Genomic DNA, 22039 nt, shown 5'->3' with positions numbered 1-22039 from the left:
TATTGCAGGTTGTTTACATGAGAAAATCTGTGTTACAAGTTAAACAAAAATTCCAATAAACAATCATATTTTGAATTTAAATAGTTTCTTTGTCTTGAGTTTACATTAATTATTTACATTATACATTTACATATCCAAAAAGTTTCAGTCTTTTAATTGCGATTAATCGCGATTAATTTTAAAAAATTGTGTGATTAATTAGTTAATTTTTTTTAATCGATTGACAGCACTAATATATATATATATATATATATATATATATATATATATATATATATATATATATATATATATATATATATATATATATATATATATATATATATATATATACATACACACATTTTTTATTATTATTTATGTATTTTTTTGGACAGCAGTATGACCTGCACATGTCCTAACATATTTTACGAGATTATTGTAATCTCACAGCCTCGCCGGCAGCCCTGCACCTAATGGGTAACCATCCAAGAGCATATTATGAACTTTCACAAGCCCCTCCGGTCAAGCCAGACCACACTGGATGGGTTCAGGCAGTCCCAGACAAGGATATTGTTTTATGACTGCCCAGTACATTGTGGTTTTAATCTCATTTCACCACAGACTGACGCATTACGGCTCTGTGCGGCACATGGGCAGATCACATCAGATAGACAGAACAGAAAGGGCAACCTTATGTCCATTCACATTTACCTCACATTATATCCTTATAACCATATAGTTGTGCTTGGAAATCCTGTTTGAACTTGTCTGCATAAATGCTACTTAGGTGTTTTTTTATTGTTTTTTTTTTTTTTTTGGAAATGCTTTGTGTATTCAGATATGTTTGTACCTGTTTGATTGGAACACAGTGCAGTGTTTTCCTGGTCCACCCTCATTTCTCAAAATCTCAGACAGCGAGGTCAGCCGCATATACTTCAGGATACAGAACGATTAACCTGTGCTCGCCTGCACGTGTGTGTGTGCATGTTTTTGTGTGCTAATGTGTGCCCATCCAAGTGGGAGTAAAGAGGCTTAACGCTGCCTGATCACTCTCTTTTTTTCAGGCACAGTGGTTATGAACCTACTGCTGTTCATAACCATTCACATTCATGTACACTCATAAACACACTGGCCTTTAATGAACATTAAAGACCCCTGGAAATGTGTATAGGCGGGACATATTGAAGGCTTGTTTTTTTAAATAGCCAGTAGTCTTTAGTTTTGTCACAGCATACTGTTCACATATGTACAAGTATTATTTTATGTAGTCATAAAACGAGGACTGTATCCCACAAATGCACTTTCTTGTTTGATTCGACTGCCAAATATCACGACATTTGGAATGTATTTGGTAAAAAAAAAATTGGTGTTTGGTTATTGTTAACTAAAACGGAAACTATAAAAAAATAGTTTTCGGTCATTTGAATAAAGCTTAAATAAAATAATGAAATATTAGATGAAAAAAAAAACTTGAAATCTCAAAAAAAAAAAATATGTAAATGTTGTGTTGGCAGCTTTCTGAAATAAGTTGAAGCTGAAATATGGAAATTACAAAAACTGAAATAAAAATATTTTTAAGCTATTTGGAAATGTTAAAAAAAAGCGGATAAAATGACAATACAAAATAACTAAAATGTAAACTAACTTGCAGTATTAATAAATACTGTAATAGTATATACAGAGATGAGAAAAAGTATGTGAACCCAGTGGAATTGGTTGATTTTTTGCATTAATTGGTAATAAGATGTCATACCGCCATGTTTGTTAAAGGTTCAAATATGCAGAATATGCTAGAAAACCAAAGAAAGTGCAGGACCTGGATGTTTTTTTCTTTTTTCTGAAGAATAATGACAAGCAAGGGACTCGTGAACAGCTTGTGTGGTGGATCATCCATATATTGACAATTAAAGTTCACTTCATTTTTCAGCAGCAATGTGAATGTTTAATGGGATGTGTTCAATAAAGACTAAAGATTGTAATTGTCTGTGTACTGTTAGCTCAAGCACATTGTGTTTGTCTATACATGTGACTTTAATGAAGATCCGCTGACATATTATGACCAATTAATTCAGAAAAACAAGCAATATCTATTGGTTTGCATCCTTTCTCTTGCCTCTGTATATATTAAAATGATACTCGCAAGTTGACCTCTGGTGATTTTAGGTGAAGGACATCTATTTGTTTAGGGATCGCTGAACTGGATAAAAATATGTGCAGTGCAGGATGAGTCATCAATATTTTTCCCAGAAGAGACTGCATACTTCAAATGTTTAGGGCATGATTTCATGGGTTTGTAAAGCGAAAGCACACTATTAAAGAAGATAAAGGCACATGCAGACATCATCCCCAGCACCGTTTCTACTCTCAGAATCATGTGTACCAGCCAGGCACGCACACATTTTACTGACACACAACTTCGATTGGTCACACTCTTTGAGTAACTGCAACAATCCAGTCATTCATTCACGATTATGCCCAGCATTCTGAAGGTTACATGTGCTGAAGCGCAGGAAGTGATTGCGCTGTGAATGAGCTTTAACTCTGAGATTGACTGAATGCCATTGGTTGGTGGAAAAATGGATATGTTGGACTCAGGAATGATGGATTTATTGGACGCCAATGCTTTGACTTCATTGTGCACCAACACATGCCATTCAATGTGTTTCATGTGTTTGCATTGCTGTTTTACACTTTCTTCAATCCCACAGGTGGTTGGTGTGAGCGTAACAAGTGGCAGCGACCAGATGGTGGCGCTACATACTTCCTCTCAGGATGACTTTCTAGTGCACCTACAGAGGGGCCAACTCAACCCAAATCAGGACCGTGTAGGGGAGTTGGTGGGCAGCCTCACAGACCACTTTACACGGTAAGAGTCCCTGCTAATAACCTCCAGCATGCACATTTCTCAGGGACTGTGCAAATATTTCTGCTACTAAGGCAAGCATAACTGTTAGTATTGTTCATTATTTATGTTGGGGATTTAAACAGGCGTGTAGCCCTTAGTATTAGGGTCAGCCGCATAAGGCTTGTCTTTTGTCCAGATCTGATAATTTATTCAAAATTACATTAAAGGGTTAGTTCACCCAAAAATGAAAATTATTTCATTAATAACTCACCCTTATGCTGTTCCAAACATGTAAGGCCTCTGCTTATCTTCAGAACACAGTTGAAGATATTTTAGATTTAGTCCGAGAGCTCTCAGTTCCTCCATTGAAGCTGTGTGTACGGTATACTGTCCATGTCCAGAAAGGTAAGAAAAACATCATCAAAGTAGTCCATGTGACATCAGAGGGTTAGAATTTTTTGAAGCATCGAAAATACATTTTGGTCCAAAAATAGCAAAAACTATGACTTTATTCAGCATTGTCTTCTCTTCCGTGTCTGTGTGAGAGAGAGTTCAAATCAAAGCAGTCTGGATATCAGGCTCGCGAACGAATCATTCATTTTAAACGGTTCGCATCTCCAATACTCATTAATCCACAAATGACTTAAGATGTTAACTTTTTGGAAAAACACGAGTGGCTGTAGGCGTGACGTTTGGGCGGAGCTAAAGAATCACGAACCAGTAGCCTTTTGTGTTGAGCGCGTCTGGAAGCTGTGACACCGTGAGGACAAAACCAACCAAAACAAACCATAGTTTACAGTCAGATTCAGCGTATATTTATGATCCAGAATCAGATCCAGAGGCTGAAATTGAACAAGAGCAGCATCAGCAATAACGTCTCTATGTGGTATGTAATGTCAATGTACTTTTTTTTAAGGTGTACATGTGGAAAGTGCAGTTTTATGCCAACATCGCATGTTGTTTACTTGATGTGCTTACGCGCCGATAGTTAAGTTAACAACACAGAGATATTTGAAGCAGTTTTACTCACCGCCTGCGGTTCCAACACACGATCGTGACCCTTTTTCATTGGGATTGCATCATCCTTAAGAAATAAACGATACGCAAATCCGGCATCAAACTGGGCCTTGTTTGTAAAACAAGCATCTTCGAAATGCAGGGAACAAACACAAACACTTGCACAACTCCGTTGATGCTCTGTAAAAATAAACTCCATCCACTGGTCCCTTAATGCTGTTTTTTCTTTGGTAATCTGTGCAGGGTTGTCTTGCCCTGGCAACCAAAAACACACTCCTTTTGTGACATTTCGCGACGCTCTCGTTCTGATCAGTGAAGTCTGTTGTGCTCTCAGTGCTCTGCTATACGGGAGCGCGCACTCTTCCGGCAGACGTGCCCTTAGGCCCCATATAAGGAAATTCCGCTCCATCTAACGTCACACAGAGCCATACTCGAAAAAAACTTTCCGAAACTTGTGACAAACCGGAAGGAGTATTTTTGGAACAGAAATACTCCTTCAAATGTACAACTTAATTTATGAAACTTTGTCCATGTTTAGCATGGGAATCCAACTCTTTAACAGTGTAAAAAACTCAGTATGCATGAAATAGCATTTCACCCACCCTTTAAAAAGTATGGCTAATATTAATTAGCTATTCATCATACTTGTTAAAATGCTTTTATCTTGATTTGTATATAATGCAAATGTAATAATATGACTAATGATTAAGATATACACTCATACACGTTGTTTGGTTCATCCCTCACTATCTGTTCTCCAGACATGAATCATTCCTCAGACTCCTTTTAAATTGAAGTGATCAGACCTAAGATTTTGCCTGGAGAACAATGAAACATTTCATCTGGATTATTAATTAGCTTCTAATTCCAGGAGTCTTATAAGTTTAAAAGGTTTAGAGTTTTACAGTTTAAAAGGTTATTGTCACTTTGAGGCCTTTTATTTATATTTTAATCAGTGGTGCTTTACCAATCATGATTTTTAATGGCAAATTCAGATAACAATCAAATTCCTTTTTAATTTTCCCTGTAACAAGCAAACTAGCCTTAAAAATATCCGTAGTCATTTGAATTTAGAGAAAACCGCTGCATTTCAATCATAATCCAAACAAAGATTCTACACACACGTTGCATGAACAGCGTTTTCTTTATTTGAAGTAGATTGTATAATTTCGAGATTTAAATAAAAAAAAGGAATGGTTCGACTGGCCTCGAGGGAGCCAATATTTGGTCCTGGGGCAGACAGCTGGCCGGTGGTGTATAAATTGTGTGTGTAGCGGATGTGGAGTGTGTGTCCGTCAGTGGGTGTCTGTAATCACTGCTCCTGCACGTCTGCTTTAAAGCCATTGTGCTGCCATCTGCGAGTCAGTGTGTGGGGGCATGCCCCCTTTACGACATCATTAAAAGAAGACGTCACAGAGGCCTGATGAAGTGTGTGAGCATGTGTGTGTGGGGGGAACAGATGACAAAGCACAAATGTGCAGTTCACTAGATCCCCACAGCAGAGACGCAGCACCACTTTCATGAAAACTAGATTGTTCTGTTTCATAAAGGTGATAATGATGAGGATGTGAAGCACAAACATGAAGACAAGAGGGACTGTCTTAAAACAGTTGTGAGGTATTTCAGTTAAACAGATGTCAAAATAACCTCTGGCCAGCCCTAAACAGAAGGGGACTGTACTTTGCCAAGTAGGGCATGTTCCTGGATCAGAATGTCTCGTTGGTCCTGAAACAACATTCTTCCCAACGAAAAAATGTCTTCACCCAGTATCTAACCAGATTTCCAGCAAAATTAGGACAGATATGGAATAAAACAATTCTTTTGGAGTTGCAAAAGAATGTTGTACAGATAATTAGTGGTGAAGTTTTGCTTTTTTTTTTTGAAAGACGTGAGATCACTGACATTGTGTCTAAACTGTAAAAATATCCACATGATGAACGTCTGTAAACATTCACTAAATAACAGAATGCAACACTAAAAAAAACCCGAATGTACATTACTGATAACAAAATTATGAATTCAATTTTGTCACGCAGGGGCTACAGCAAATGTCCTTTCACCATAAATTCTATGATAATTTATAGCTTTCAAAATCCACACATTGATGGTAATTTACAGTGATTTTACATGTAATGCACATTGCCATTTAAAACCTGTAGAGTGAACCAGTAAACAGGTTTTTACTGTAGCATTTACAAACTCTTTTTAAAGTGAAATTTTATAATTTCCAACAAAAATACCAACATCTCTGTAATATACATGATGGTAGTGGTTTTAGGTACTTAATTCTGCTGTACGTTCGAATCAGTTGTAAAAACTCATAAATAATCATAAAGGCTTTAAACAGTAGAAATGCACGGTGAGTAAAATTATTTTAGTAATTATAGAGACATCTCATGATTAGCTTAATTTTTACATGTTAATGTAATCATTGGGTGATATGAGATTCAACTCACGCTCCAGATCTTCCCCCGGATTACTTAATAATGATTATACGATATTTAATGTATTATTGAAATGACTTAATGGAGGTTGAGTTGGGATGTTGGAGGAATCCTGGATGATTTGGCTCAAGAGTGACAATAAATTTGTTTTGTGATTGACTGGATTAGATGAACATATCTCTCATGATCTTTCATCTCTAACTCAATTTTAAAAGATCAGAAAAATTGCCATGACCTGTAAGAAGATAAAGACGAGTCGGTGCATAAAATATGTATGAACTGTAGCAAAGCTTTTGCGAAGCTGGTCTCGGGGTGATTTTCAGTGGATGTATGAAGTCAACTTCACAGAGCTCTAAATGTTCTATTTGCACCATCCACTAAATGTTGTCTGCAATAAAGTGTCAGTGCTTATATAATTTATTTCATGTGTGATTTAAAATAAATTTGTTTTCATGAAATGTTTGGTCAAAAAGTGAGTTTGCGATGTCATTCATGCTCATTTTCCAATCTGATCAAACCACTCTTATGATCTAGTTTTGTAAATATTTCATGATTTAAGATTCCACATTCTGCTTTGCATGCATGCTGAGAGCTCTTGTTGATCAGAAATGTCTGTATCTAAATTCAAACAGCGATGCATTTCTGTTAATATTCCTGTCTTTAAACTCTGTGACCTTTCCCATGGGTCATTCATCCTCACCTGACTCACGCAGACATTATGACTGGGTCATGTGTGCTTGCTTGTGGAAAGGCAGTGCCAGTCTCTCTGTGTGTGTGTGTGTGTGTGTTGGCTAGTTTAAAACCCTATTTGGCCATCTGTTTAGACAGCTGTGTGTGTGTGTGTGTGTGTGTGTGTGTGTGTGTGTGTGTGTGTGTGTGTGTGTGTGTGTGTGTGTGTGTGTGTGTGTGTGTGTGTGTGTGTGTGTGTGTGTGTGTGTGTGTGTGTGCGTGCATGCTTGTGTGTGTTGGGGACGATCATTTTTCAATGGTTGGATTTAATACAAATGTTAAGAAATCAGAGTGGCCAATTACCATTACTTATGTACATAAAGTAATCCAGTTTAAGGAAAGTAAATGGCAAAATTGCTGGAATGCAAGTTTGTACTTAGATTTTGGAAATAACATCAATTTGCCTGACTGATTACTTCAAATACACATTCAAATTGACTGCACAATCTCATGAGTAATTTAGTAATAATTGCCTTACATTATAATAATGGCCTAGTTATTCCCTGTCCTGTAATAAGGTATAACTATGAATATATAGGCATTATAATACATATAGTTGGATTTTGTTGATCTGTTCACTCTATCATAATGGTTACCAGAACTATTGGCAGGAGGTATTAAAGGCTTCAAAGCTTTTCTCAGGTTTAATCAATCCAGTCTACTGCAAATTATGAATTATGGATTTCAAGACATTCATTATTGCAGTTAAAAAAAAAAGATATATTATTAGTGTTTCATCATATTAAATTACAAACTTCACCTTTAAATGGCAACCTACCTTTCAAAAGTGTGGGGTAGTGTTTATGACAGAAGATTCTTCTGCTCATCATTCTGAAGTGTTTTATATTGTTTTATATATATTATAGTGTAATTTATTTGTGTGATGCAAAGCTAAACTTTCAGCATCATTACTCCAGTTTTCAGTGTCACACGTTCCTTCAGAAATCATTGGAATATGCTGAATTGCTGCTGAAGGAACATTTTTGATTATTATTAATGTTGAAAATGAACACATTTTAATTTTCAGTGTTGTTTACTGAATGTAAAGTTCAAAAGAATGGCATTATAAATGTCTTCACTCTCATTTTAAATCAATTTTGCATCTTTACTGAAAAGATTCTCTATTGTTGGCATATGTGACATCATCCCTGTTGTCTGTGTGTTGTCCTCATATAGGAAGGACGAGTCTGTTGAATAATCCTCAACTCGTGTGATGTTGTGTATCAGTAAGGGAACTATCTTCTCAGGCTCAGTTGATGAGCAGCTTATCTCATACTACCTTCCCAAGATGTACATTTAGTTTCACTGAGGATTAACTAAGCTTGAAGTAATCTATGTGATGAACTATATGATTATATAACTGATACATAACTTAACTTATACAGATATAAACTCAAAAGTATTGAGATACAGTATAAACCCAGAATTGTGAGTTTTAACTCAGAATTGCAAGATATTAACCCAGGACTGTAAGAAATAAACTCAGAATTTTAATATATTAAATTATCAGATATAATGTAAACTCAGAATTGAGATATGAAATCAGAACTGTAAGAAATAAACTCAGAATTGTAATATATTAAATCAGAATTGTGAGATATTAACTCAGAATTTAGATATAAGCTCAAAATAGAGATATCAACTCAGAATTGAGATATAAAATCTGAATTACGAGATATAACCTTAAAATTGAGAGATATAAACTCAGAATTGAGATATAAGATCAGAATACAGATATAAACTCAGAATTGTGAGATATAAGATCAGAATAGAGATATGAAGTAAGATTTGTGATATAAACAGAGAATTGAGATATAAACTCACAATTATGAGTTATAAATAGAGAATTGAGATATAAACTCAGAATTGAGATATAAATTGAGAATAGAAATATAAACTGAGAATTGTGAGATATAAACTCGAAATCGCTCATTATGAACTTAGAATTGCAATGTATAAACTCAGAATAAAATCAGAATAGAGATATAAACTCAGAATTGTGAGATATGAAGTCAGAATTGTGAGATATAAACAAAGAATAGCGATATATAGAGATATAGTCTCAAAATTGAGATGTAAACTCATAATAACTCTGAATTGCTAGATATAAACTCAGAATTGAGATAAAAACTCATAATAAAGATAAAAACTCAGCATTATGAGATATAAACTTATTTTTTATTCAGTGGCAGAAAAACGGAATTGTGAGATATACATTTAAAATTATATTATACATGCATGAAATTATGAAGCAAAGAAAACGTAACTATGAGGTAAAGTTGCCATTTTTTTATTCAGTGGTGGAAACTGGCTTCCATCGAAGTCCATGTGACTTGTGCATTACTGTATATAAGCCAATTGATAAGTTTATTGAGTCCATTACTCCCAATGTCAAATTATTTAATTATTTTCTTACTGGATGAGCTATTACTTAAAATATTTTTTGGAGCTGCTAAAGCTGTAATTTTTCACATCAAAAAGATGTTCAGCTTGTGTTTTGGCCCCACAATTTATCCCGATTACTCCTTACTCACACTTAGTGATAATAGCTTGTTCCTTTACACCTCTGTGGGACGCAGATGCTGCTGTTGCCTCGATGATAGTTGCCAAGCAGCCGAGGATGTGCTAATTAGGATTGCAGGAGAGATGATGGGGAGTAGTGGAGGTGTGTGTGTGTGTGTGTGTCTGTGTGTGTGTGAGAGAGAGAAAGAGAGAGAGAGAGAGAGAGAGAGATTGTGTATGGAGCTGAATGTGTTTTAAACGGCTTCAATCTGTGGACTCTTAATGGTCCCTCCTGGTGTCTTATGACTGCTGGGTTTGTTTTAGTGCCCCAAAGGCTTTTAGTTTGTCCATAAAGAGCTGTATAACAAGGAAGAAAAACACAAGCCTGTTTATGTGACTGTTTGGTATTCTCAACCTACAATAATTATGATTAGAGAGTATGTTATTGCACACAATTTTGGCGTAACAAGTAGAACTGTATGTTGTAGAAACGAACTACGAAAGTATTTTCATGTTTACATAAGTTACAAAGTATTGTTGAGTGCATATTTATAATTTACATGGATAGAACATAACAATTAAAAAGAAAAGAAACAAACAAACACAAATGAGTACTTTTATTCAACAAAAAAATGCATTACATTTATAGAAACTGACACTAAAGACAAAAAAAAATACAATTTCAAGTAATTGTTCTTCTGAATTTTCTATTCATCCAAGAATCCTAAAAAAAAAAGTATCCACAGGAATATTAAGTAGCACAATTCAATTATTTCTGAATTACTGACTGGAGTAATGATTTTGAAAATTCAGCTTTGATCACAGGAATAAATTACATTTTAATACATATTGAAATAGAAAATTATTATATTATAATAATATTTAAAAAAAATTGATCAAATAAATACAGCCTTTCCAAGCTTAAGATTCTTCTTTCAAAACATTTAATTAACAGTAGTGTACATGTCGCTAAAAATGTGTGATTTTAAACTAATCATAGACTTGAGATAAAACTAAACTTACATTTTCCATCATTTCAATGGGATGTGTCTCTGTTATTAAAGAAACATTAATTTCTTATTTCTGCACTTTATGTCAGCTGTAATTATTTCCAGTCCTATATTTCTCTCTCTTTCAATCTCATATCTTCTCCTGCCATGTTTTTGTATCTCTGCTTCCAGCTTTTGTCTCTCTGAGAGAGTTTGTCACTTCTGTCTGCTTGTTGACAGATGTGCAGTCTCAGCTCCTGTCCTGAGAGCCTTTGCCTACGGGGAAACGGCTGACAGTTTCGGAGAGGGCCAAAGAAGTGACGTTGTTTGAGAGTTATGGATGAATGCCTGAGGTGAAAAGGATTTTAAAAGCAGCAGAGATGCAGAAGTGTGTTTAGTTCAGGATGAAACTGAGTGAAAGTGATAGAGGGAAAGGTGGAAGAGAGTTTCCACTGACCTCAGCTCAGATGACTTAGTTTTATTAATAAACTGTAAAAGAGTATTTAGTAGTAGCTATAAACTACAAAAATAATTTGGCTTAGAAATTCGCAAAGTCAGCCGTAAGCCTGCACACATTTACTCTATTAATAAAAAAACTTAAAGGACATTTAAAAGTATCATCTCGGTTATGTATGGTAACCCTCGTTCCCTAATGGAGGGAACGGAGATGTCATGTCGGTGACCGACGAAATTGGGATATCGCTTCGATAGACCAATCTACTTCAAGTGTAAACCAAACGAGCCAATGCACACTGGCATGCAATTATTGTTTTTATTAGTTATTGTTAATTATTAGTATAAAAAGGCAGCAGGTGCAATGCATACCAGTTTTTCACTGAGGAGCCAAGTAGATTGGTCTATCAAAGCGAGAACCCAATTTCATCTGTCACCAATGTGACGTTTAGAGTGACCGACTGAAGGGGAACTTATGTGCAAATAGGCTGCATTTATTTAATCTAAATAGAATGAAAAATAGCAATATTGTGAAATATTATTACTGGTCAAAATAGTCTTTTTTTTTTTTTTTTTTTTTTTTTTTTTACTGTTTTAAAATTTAATTTATTCCTGTTATGTAAAGCTAAATTTACAGCATCATCAGCATCATTACTCCAGTCATGATCATTAAGAAATCATTCTAATATACTGATTTAATGCTCAAGAAATTTTGATGAATAAAAAGTTCAAAGGAAATAATTTTTTGTAATAGTCAACTTTTGTAATAATGTAAAATTCTTTACTGTCAATTTTGATCAATTTACTTTGATATTATACTGAGGGGTTTATATGAATTATGAACACTATATATGAGCAAAATTATAGTAATAGTTATGCTTGCTTAAGCAAACATCATTGGTTTAAAAAAAATGCATTATTATCTTGGCATATAAAAAAAAATGTACACCAGTCAAACTGTAAGACCAATATTCTGACAATTGCAATCCAAGTGATGCTTGAAATTAAAATAAAATACATATAAACCAGCTGACGAGACTTTTCATGGACAAATTTGCGTCAAACATTTTTTCCGAAACTTCATGTTTTTTTTAATGTTTTTTTATGTATATTAAATATTTCTAACATTTAAGCCACCAAAACAAAAATACTCTTAAAAAAAACCCGATTATTTCATTTGAAACTATTTTTGCTAGCAAACTTCACAAATAATTGCGAACAAACAGTAACACTGATTTAAGTGCGAAATTCAAATAATATTTTTTGAAAAAATACTTTAAGTGTATGAGACACAAAATCATTCATGTTTTTTTGACATGCATTTTCACTGAGAGACTGAGAATCTCGGATGTGATGCTGCTAATTTTGCTCAGTAATTCCGTCATCAGAAGGACAAAAAGATTTTTAATAAAGTAATGCAACATTTAACATTGTGTCTTCGTGGGGACACTGTTAGAAGAAGTGCTCTCGCCTCTTTATTGGTGATGTACTCAAAAGGCCATTAGGAGGAGACTACAAACAAACGCATGCAGCTCACAGGGGCACAAACTCAGGGTGTGTTGGTAAACAAAAAGAATGCGAAGTGACAGCCGGGCCCCGGGGATGCAGACTGCCATGTTTGTGTGTGTTTTCTTGAGTCGGTTTCCACTCTTAGGAATGGAATTGTAGGAATAGCGGATCTGGAATGTGTAATGAAGTGTGTTTTTCAGGCATGGCCCAAAACAGAGTTGTCAATGATTCACAGTAATGGACATGGAGATGTACACTCACATGTGATTATAGCAGTCCTACAAACACTGAATGAATGAAAGAAGACTCAGTCTTAAAGTCACGCAAGAACTGTACGAAGTTGTTGCTGCGTCCCAGTTCTGTCGTATGGTTTCCATGGCAATAAATAATGCAGCCCCACTGCAGCATGTTCTCTTTGGTTGGGGCGCCATGTCCCTGAAAAAAAACAAACAAAAAAAAACAGGTCAACTCAACCGCACGCCTGCAACTTTGAGGAATCGCACACCTCCCGAAGTTCTTAGAGGATTTGTGAAAACCATTGCGCAACTTGCCCAACTAATCTACACTAATTGTAACCAAAGTTCACTTAAAATGTAATTCTGTTCATCGATCATTTATTAAACCTTATGTTACGTTCCAGCTCTCTGTGTTTGTTTGCTTGTCTGTTTTTGAAAAACTCTTTGTGCAGCTTTTTGCATGCAAAGAGTTCATGACAGATTTTTCAGGGTTAACTGTTTCTTTAACCTTGAATCTTGACCAGGAGTAGTTAATGTGCTCCAGTGTCAAGTTCTTCTGGTGTTCTTCTGGTGAGTTGGTGAATCAGAAGGTCAGTGGGTTGTTGGTTTGGAGCCCTGATGGGAACAGTTGAGTGGAAAGGGAACAAGAGAAAATATAGCTGCAAGCAGCGATGGCGGGCTCAAGCCACCAATGCCATCGCCACCCCCGGTGGCATCAGGTAAACTGTGCCCAGCGGGCACATGCATTCACAATATCCCTCTGGCAGTGAGGTTTTAAAGGATAGAGGGGAGCGTAGAGGGGAGCGTGCATTTGCAGTGGCTGGGCCACGACTCTGGAATACCCTGCCTTTAGAGATCAGACTGGCCCCTTCCTATTTTTAAATCTTTGCTAAAAACTTTTTTATTTTCCTTAGTGTACTGACTACTGTGTTATGCTACATTTTGAAATGGGTGGTTTTAAATTTTTTGTCTGGTCTATTTTTATGTATGTGTAATATTCTTGCTCTTATGTTAAAGCACTTTGGTCAGCCAGGAGGCTGTTGTAAATGCGCTATACAAATAAATTGAACTTGAACTAGAACTTGAACTTGATATGGCAGTTAAAGGGTTAATCCGAATCATCAAGACTTTAAAATCACATTCACAGAACAATATATATATATATATATATATATATATATATATATATATATATATATATATATATATATATATATATATATATATATATATATATATAACTTTAGTAACACTTTACAATAAGATTTCATTTATAAACATTATGTTAACATGAACAATATTTATATAGCATTTAAATTAAACATTAAAACATTGTTTTATTGTGATTTTTTTCCAAGCACATTTTACCAATTCCAAACCATTCCAAACCATTTCACAAAAGAATTGCAAAAGAATTAGGAATTAATGTGAAGATTAATTTTTAGTCAATTCTGCAAGACAGACTTTCAGGAAAGGAGGTGGAATAAAAATGAGCTCCTAAATCTTAATCCCAGATTCTGGAAGATATATTCCTCAAACCATCGAACAAGAGAAGGTGGTGCTGGTCCTTCACGAGTCACTCTAATCTGTTCATTAAGCCTATATATAAAGTCTTAATATATAGTATTTCACAATACTTCATGGTATTCTAATTAAATATTTTTTTGGAATCTTAGATCTCTCAGAACCTGACACATTGTAATTCTGAGACTCCAGGAAAGTGGCAGTTCTGTAAAATGTTGGCGCTGGAGACTAAATGCTCCCTGATAGTTTCACACCTAATTCACTTAAAACACACACAAACACACACACACAGTGACAGAGGGACAGAGTGACATCAGATGTATGTTTTTTAATTTTCTGTCATCCATATAGTGTTGTATAGTCATGAAACTATGCATATTTCCTCAGAATGACTTGTCTTCTATGTGTACATTTTTTTGAAGTGTTTAGAAGCTGCACTTTTTTTACTGGTTCCTTTTTTACTATTATTTCAAAAAATCACCACGACAAAACCATTCAAGCTATCCAAAATTCATTCACACCTGTTCTGTAAGATTAATTCTTTAAACAGTGGTAAAAGAGGATGTGGTGCTGAACCTTCAAGAGTCACTTAAAACGTATCTGTCCATAAAGCCTATTAAGAATTATTCTTAATATACAGTTCACAATACTTCAGCTTGTTATTCTAATTAAGTGAGGGTCATTTTATCAGTAAAATTCCTAAAATACATATTATTTTATTTGAAAGATTTCTATAAATTATTTAAATCATACTCGTTTCTCCAATAATTATTTAAAAGTAATCCTATAGCTCCCTCTGGTGGCCATTATAGGTACTAAGAATTGCAAGCTTGATTTATAAGTTATGATAGTTTTAATTTTATGCTGGCTCTTGAAAATGATAAAGCTATGAAACTTACTGTGCTTCCTTCAAATGAGGACTTCTACTTATATAAAAAATTATGAAGAGTTAGAATGAAAAATTTTAAAGATATAGTAAAATAACTATTGTATTTTTTATGTTACTTTAATAAATCTCTATGGCAACACCATTTAAGCTATCCTAAACCCATTCACAATTTAACATCTCAGTATATTGGCATCATGTTGAAAAAGGAGTATGGAGTAGTATGAGGAGGAGTATGAATTAATTTACAGGCTGATTTTATCATAAATCCACAATAAAATTTCTGAGTTCTGTATCAATCTGTGTTTTTTGTTTGTTTATTTTTATCTTTTATTTTTCATAGGAAGATAACTGACCCTTTACTCTCCTTTTTAATAAATGTGCTTATAAACCAAGGACAAGCTATTTATAGCTGTATTTATAAACTGCTTACTACTGACTATTAATATTGGGACAAGGCTTTATAAAGCATGAACTGACTATTTAATAATGAGTGCAGTTATTATGAAGTGTTATCAATGAATTTGCTAATGTTAACACATTAGACATTATTTTACAGTGTTATCAAATCCTTAAATGACTCATAAGCATTTGTGAAAGTTCTGCTTGCATTACAGCTTAGTATTGATCTGTGAGCTGAACAGATTTACTGTTACATCCATGAGATTATGTAAATTAAAATAAATATAATGTCACAGGATGTCATAGGTCAGTATCAAATGAGTTTGAAATTATTATTTGCAGCACAAATAAGTTTTTTTTAGGATTTTTAAAAATCCCTAAAACTGACAGAAAAAGGTTAAGGCCTAAGCTATTTCTATGTGAGTGGCTAAATTTATTTTTGTTTTCATAATTGTAATACACAAACTATGAAATTATACAAAATGTATAAAAAGGTAAATAAATAAATACGCACACATTAAAAAAGCAGCCAAGTCGAATGAGTTTCCTTTTTTATATAGATTAAAATTGAAGACAGAAGCAAGTGGTAAATGTGGTCACTTTAATATTCAAATCCAGTAGATCCAGTTTATGTTCACGTGGCTGTTTTCGTTTATAGTCGCCAAGCTATTATGTGTTTTGAAATAATCTTGTCCGTGATGTGTTCGTTCGTACGACGAAAGCCAGAATCCTGCAGCTCGAGAGATATGTTATTCTGCCAGTCGCGCTTTCAAATAGTCTTGCACACTTAAACAGGTCACAAACACCTGCATTTAGCTCTTGTTGTGTTACAATGGGTTTATTGTGTCCATTTGTGGTAATATTTTATTTAAAAAAGCTCTTAAACAAGAATAAATTCGTTTGTTTTGAGCTCGACACTGTACGCGCTGATCGGAGGCGGTGATTTCAGATAGGCAGCTGCAAATATTTCATTTTCACACAAACAGTTCAAAAACATCTTAATTTAGCTCTTGGTGTGTTCTAATTGGTTGATTGTGTGATATCGCTGTAATAATTTATTTTTAAAAGCTTTAAAACAGGAATAAATTCGTTTTCTCTGAGCTCTTTACTCCAGACGCTCGTGATCACAGCGGTGATTCATCTCTCCTATTTCTCACGTATCTCTGGCCAGAAATAATTTATCCATGAGCCCTGAACCGGTAATAATCAGATATGTTGGTTTAGCTTGTCAGTGTGAATTAAATCTAAGTATTTGTTTGTATTTTTAACCGATTTAAAAGTGAAAGTAAAAGTCCGGGAATTGAACCTGTAGGGGCGCTATTTCTCTCAGACAATGGAAGTCTGAAGCACATATACTCAAACAGATGGACAAAGTGAGATGAGATGTCTGAGAGTTTTTTAATTTTCTGTTATCCATACAGTGTTGTAAAGTCGTGGAACTATGCATATTTCCTCAGAATGACTTTTTCATCTGTATGAAAAAATTCTTTGACGTGTTTGGAAGCTGCAATTTAAAAATACAATAATGATTCCCTTTGTAAGGTCATTTAAAAAAATCACCACGGCAAAACCATTCAAGCTATCCAAAATCCATTCACAATTTAAGTTCCTATCAGAAATACTGATGTGTGTTCAGAGTTTTGTGAAATTCTAAGTATGTTATTTGCCTCAAAATCACCTGAGAAGTATTCTAGTTTGACATGTTGCCACGCCAACAATTTTTTAGATATCAATATCCCCCTTGCAGATTTATATCAGCTGTGTTTTAACATTATTCTGATGAAGTTTGAAGCAAATCGAGTAATAATAAGATGCTGAATTCAAATCATTTTGAAAATGACACCCTTCCTTCTGCCAGTTGGTGGCGCTATAATTTTGACTCCTAATAGTCACGTATATGCGATCGACATCATACAACGAATAATCTGATGAAGTTTGATTAAAATCAGGAAATGTATGTGGATGGTATTAGACACTTCCTGTTTCTAATTTCTCGCCATAATTTCAACGCCTCGCCACGAGCAAACCGTTCGAGATATCAAAAATCCCCTGGCAATTTTTCATCCCCAGTGTCTTGAGATCATGTTGACCGAGTTTGGCGGCAATCGAGAAAAAAACCTATGACAAGTATTTCAAATTCCAGAGCATGCGCTTTTTACATAACTCTAAATAGCTGACTTCCTGTTGGGTGGAGCCTATGACATGCAATACGAAAGTTGTTCGGCACGATGAGATCTATATGTGTACTGAGTTTCATATTAATATGTGCAAGTATGTGTGAGCTATACATCAACATTTCTGACTGTGTTCCAGGGGGCGCCGTAGAGCCCCTGTGCCACGCCCGGGTCCCAGCCTCTGCAGGCTCCTAAAGGCCACAGATTCCAAAGTGTGCGCAAATTTTCAAGAGTTTTTGAGTATGTTAAGGACCCCCAAAGCCCCCACAACTTTGACGAAAAATTTGAATACTAAACCCTAAATAGCCAACTTCCTGTTGGGCGGAGCCTATGATATGCAATACAAAAGTTGTTTGGATTGATGAGATTTATATGTGTACCGAGTTTCATACGTCTACGAGCAAGAATGTATGATATATGGCCCTCCATATTCCAGGGGGCGCTGTAGAGCCCCTGTGCCACGCCCGTGTATCAGTCTCTGCCCGGCCCTAATGGCCGCAGGTTCCAATCTGTGTGCCAATTTTCAAGACTTTTTAAGCACGTTAAGGGCCCCAAAAGCCCCCGAGACGTTGGAAAAAAATAATAAATATAGCTGCAAGCAGCGATGGCGGGCTCAAGCCACCAATGCCATCGCCACCCCCGGTGGCATCAGGTAAACTGTGCCCAGCGGGCACATGCATTCACAATATCCCTCTGGCAGTGAGGTTTTAAAGGATACGGCAGTTAAAGGGTTAATCCGAATCATCTAGACTTTAAAATCACATTCACAGAACAATATATATATTAGTAACACTGTACAATAAGATTTCATTTATAAACATTATGTTAACATGAACAATATTTATATAGCATTCATTCATGTCAGTTAATATTCCAAACTTAAACATGAAAACATTGTTTTATTGTGATTTTTTTCCAAGTACATTTTACCAATTCCAAACCATATAAATCTTAATAACTACCATTATTTTTTATTTAATCATTTATGAGTGCCATACAATAGTCCAGGAAAGCTGGAAGAGAAAAACTCCTTATATTCATGTGTGCAGAATTATTAGGCATGTTTTCTTTTACAGATGAAATGCGCTAAAATAGACTTTTAACTCAAACTGTAAGGTCGAAAATTATGAAATACCCATGAGAAATATCAAACACAAATGCAATACAGAAATGGATAAGTTAAGACTTGACCATTGTACAAAAAATACTGACTGGGTCATGAGGTCAGAAAAGAAGAAGAAAAAAGCAGGTCAAGAAGAACTGACAAAAAGAATTGCAAAATAATTAGTAATTAATGTGAAGATTAATTTTTAGTCAATTCTGCAAGACAGACTTTTCAGGAAAGGAGGTGGAATAAAAATGAGCTCCTAAATCTTAATCCTGGATTCTGGAAGATATATTCCTCAAACCATCGAACAAGAGGAGGTGGTGCTGGTCCTTCACGAGTCACTCTAATCTGTGCATAAAGCCTATATATAAAGACTTAATATATAGTATTTCACAATACTTCATGGTATTCTAATTAAATCATTTTTTGGAATCTTAAGTCTCTCAGAGTCCGACACCGAGTAATTCTGGAGACTCCAGGAAAGTGGCAGTTCTGTAAAATGTTGGCGCTGGAGACTAAATGCACCCTGATAGTTTCACACCTAATTCACTTAACACACACACACACACACACATTACCCACAGTGACAGTGGGACTGAGTGACATCAGATGTATGATAGTTTTTTTTTAATTTTCTATCATCCATACAGTGTTGTATAGTCATGAAACTATGGTCATGAGACCAGTCATTCTGAGGAAATATGCCTCAGAATGACTGGTCTTCTATGTGTACATTTTTTTTTTTTAAAGTGTTTAGAAGCTGCACTTTAAAAAAATAAAAAGACATTTACTGGTTCCTTTTTTACTATTATTTCAAAAAACATCACGGCAAAACCATTCAAGTTATCCAAAATTCATTCACACCTATTCTGTAAGATTAATTCTTTAAACAGTGGTAAAAGAGGATGTGGTGCTGATCCTTCAAGAGTCACTCAAAACGTATCTGTCCATAAAGCCTATAAAGAATTATTCTTAATATACAGTTCACAATACTTCAGCTTGTTATTCTAATTAAGTGAGGGTCATTTTATCAGTAAAATATATACAATTCATTTTTTTTTGAAAGATTTCTATAAATGATTTAAATCATACTCGTTTCTACAATAATTATTTAAAAGTAATCCTATAGCTCCCTCTGGTGGCCATTATAGGTACTAAGAATTGCAAGCTTGATTTATAAGTTATGATAGTTTTAATTTTATGCTGGCTCTTGAAAGTGATAAAGCTATGAAACTTACTGTGCTTCCTTCAAATGAGGACTTCTACTTATATAAAAAATTATGAAGATTTAGAATGAAAATTTGTAAAGATATAGTAAAATAACTATTGTATTTTTTTATGTTACTTTAATAAATCTCTATGGCAACACCATTTAAGCTATCCTAAACCCATTCACAATTTAACATCTCAGTATATTGGCATCATGTTGAAAAAGGAGTATGGAGTAGTATGAGTAGGAGTATGAATTCATTTGCAGGCTTTATCATAAATCCACAATAAAATTTCTGAGTTCTGTATCAATCTGTGTTGTTGTTTGTTTATTTTTATCTTTTATTTTTCATAGGAAGATAACTTACTCTCATTTTTAATAAATGTGCTTATAAACCAAGGACAAGCTATTTATAGCTGTATTTATAAACTGCTTACTACTGACTATTAATATTGGGACAAGGCTTTATAAAGCATGAACTGACTATTTAATAATGAGTGCAGTTATTATAAAGTGTTATCAATGAATTTGCTAATGTTAACAAATTAGACATTATTTTACAGTGTTATCAAATCCTTAAATGACTCATAAGCATTTGTGAAAGTTCTGCTTGCATTACAGCTTAGTATTGATCTGTGAGCTGAACAGATTTACTGTTACATCCATGAGATTATGTAAATTAAAATAAATATAATGTCACAGGATGTCATAGGTCAGTATCAAATGAGTTTGAAATTATTATTTGCAGCACAAATAAGTTTTTTTAGGATTTTTAAAAATCCCTAAAACTGTCAGAAAAAGGTTAAGGCCTAAGCTATTTCTATGTGAGTGGCTAATTTTATTTTTGTTTTTATAATTGTACTACACAAACTATGAAATTATACAAAATGTATAAAAAGATAAATAAATAAATACGCACACATTAAAAAAGCAGCCAAGTCGAATGAGTTTCCTTTTTTATATAGATTAAAATTGAAGACAGAAGCAAGTGGTAAATGTGGTCACTTTAATATTCAAATCCAGTAGATCCAGTTTATGTTCACGTGGCTGTTTTCGTTTATAGTCGCCAAGCTATTATGTGTTTTGAAATAATCTTGTCCGTTATGTGTTCGTTCGTACGACGAAAGCCAGAAACCTGCAGCTCGAGAGATATGTTATTCTGCCAGTCGCGCTTTCAAATAGTCTTGCACACTTAAACAGGTCACAAACACCTGCATTTAGCTCTTGTTGTGTTACACTGGGTTTATTGTGTGCATTTGTGGTAATATTTTATTTAAAAAAGCTCTTAAACAAGAATAAATTCGTTTGTTTTGAGCTGGACACTGTACGCGCTGATCGGAGGCGGTGATTTCAGATAGGCAGCTGCAAATATTTCATTTTCACACAAACAGTTCAAAAACATCTTAATTTAGCTCTTGGTGTGTTCTAATTGGTTGATTGTGTGATATCGCTGTAATAATTTGTTTTTAAAAGCTTTAAAACAGGAATAAATTAGTTTTTTTCTGAGCTCTTTACTCCAGACGCTCGTGATCACAGCGGTGATTCATCTCTCCTATTTCTCACGTATCTCTGGCCAGAAATAATTTATCCATGAGCCCTGAACCGGTAATAATCAGATATGTTGGTTTAGCTTGTCAGTGTGAATTAAATCTAAGTATTTGTTTCTATTTTTAACCGATTTAAAAGTGAAAGTAAAAGTCCGGGAATTGAACCTGTAGGGGCGCTATTTCTCTCAGACAATGGAAGTCTAAGCACATATACTCAAACAGAGGGACAGAGTGAGATGAGATGTCTGACAGTTTTTTTAATTTTCTGTTATCCATACAGTGTTGTAAAGTCGTGAAACTATGCATATTTCCTCAGAATGACTTTTTCATCTGTATGAAAAAATTCTTTGACGTGTTTGGAAGCTGCAATTTAAAAATACAATAATGATTCCCTTTGTAAGGTCATTTAAAAAAATCACCACGGCAAAACCATTCGAGCTATCCAAAATCCATTCACAATTTAAGTTCCTATCAGAAATACT

The 22039-nt window shown here is 34.6% G+C and overlaps 1 protein-coding gene across 1 annotated transcript in view; it reads left to right on the top strand.

The window, feature by feature from the left end:
- Positions 1-22039, top strand: part of LOC127935268 (unconventional myosin-Ig) — a 63741-nt gene that overhangs the window by 30235 nt on the left and 11467 nt on the right. The window contains exon 21 of the mRNA XM_052532972.1: positions 2691-2848. Within this exon, the coding sequence (XP_052388932.1) occupies positions 2691-2848 (158 nt within the window). The remainder of the gene's footprint in view (positions 1-2690; positions 2849-22039) is intronic.

This window comes from Carassius gibelio, chromosome A19, assembly GCF_023724105.1.
Source record: "Carassius gibelio isolate Cgi1373 ecotype wild population from Czech Republic chromosome A19, carGib1.2-hapl.c, whole genome shotgun sequence".
Classification (NCBI taxonomy): Eukaryota; Metazoa; Chordata; class Actinopteri; order Cypriniformes; family Cyprinidae; genus Carassius; species Carassius gibelio.
The sequence above is the reverse complement of the archived record's forward strand: the minus strand, read 5'-3'. Positions and strand labels throughout refer to the sequence as shown.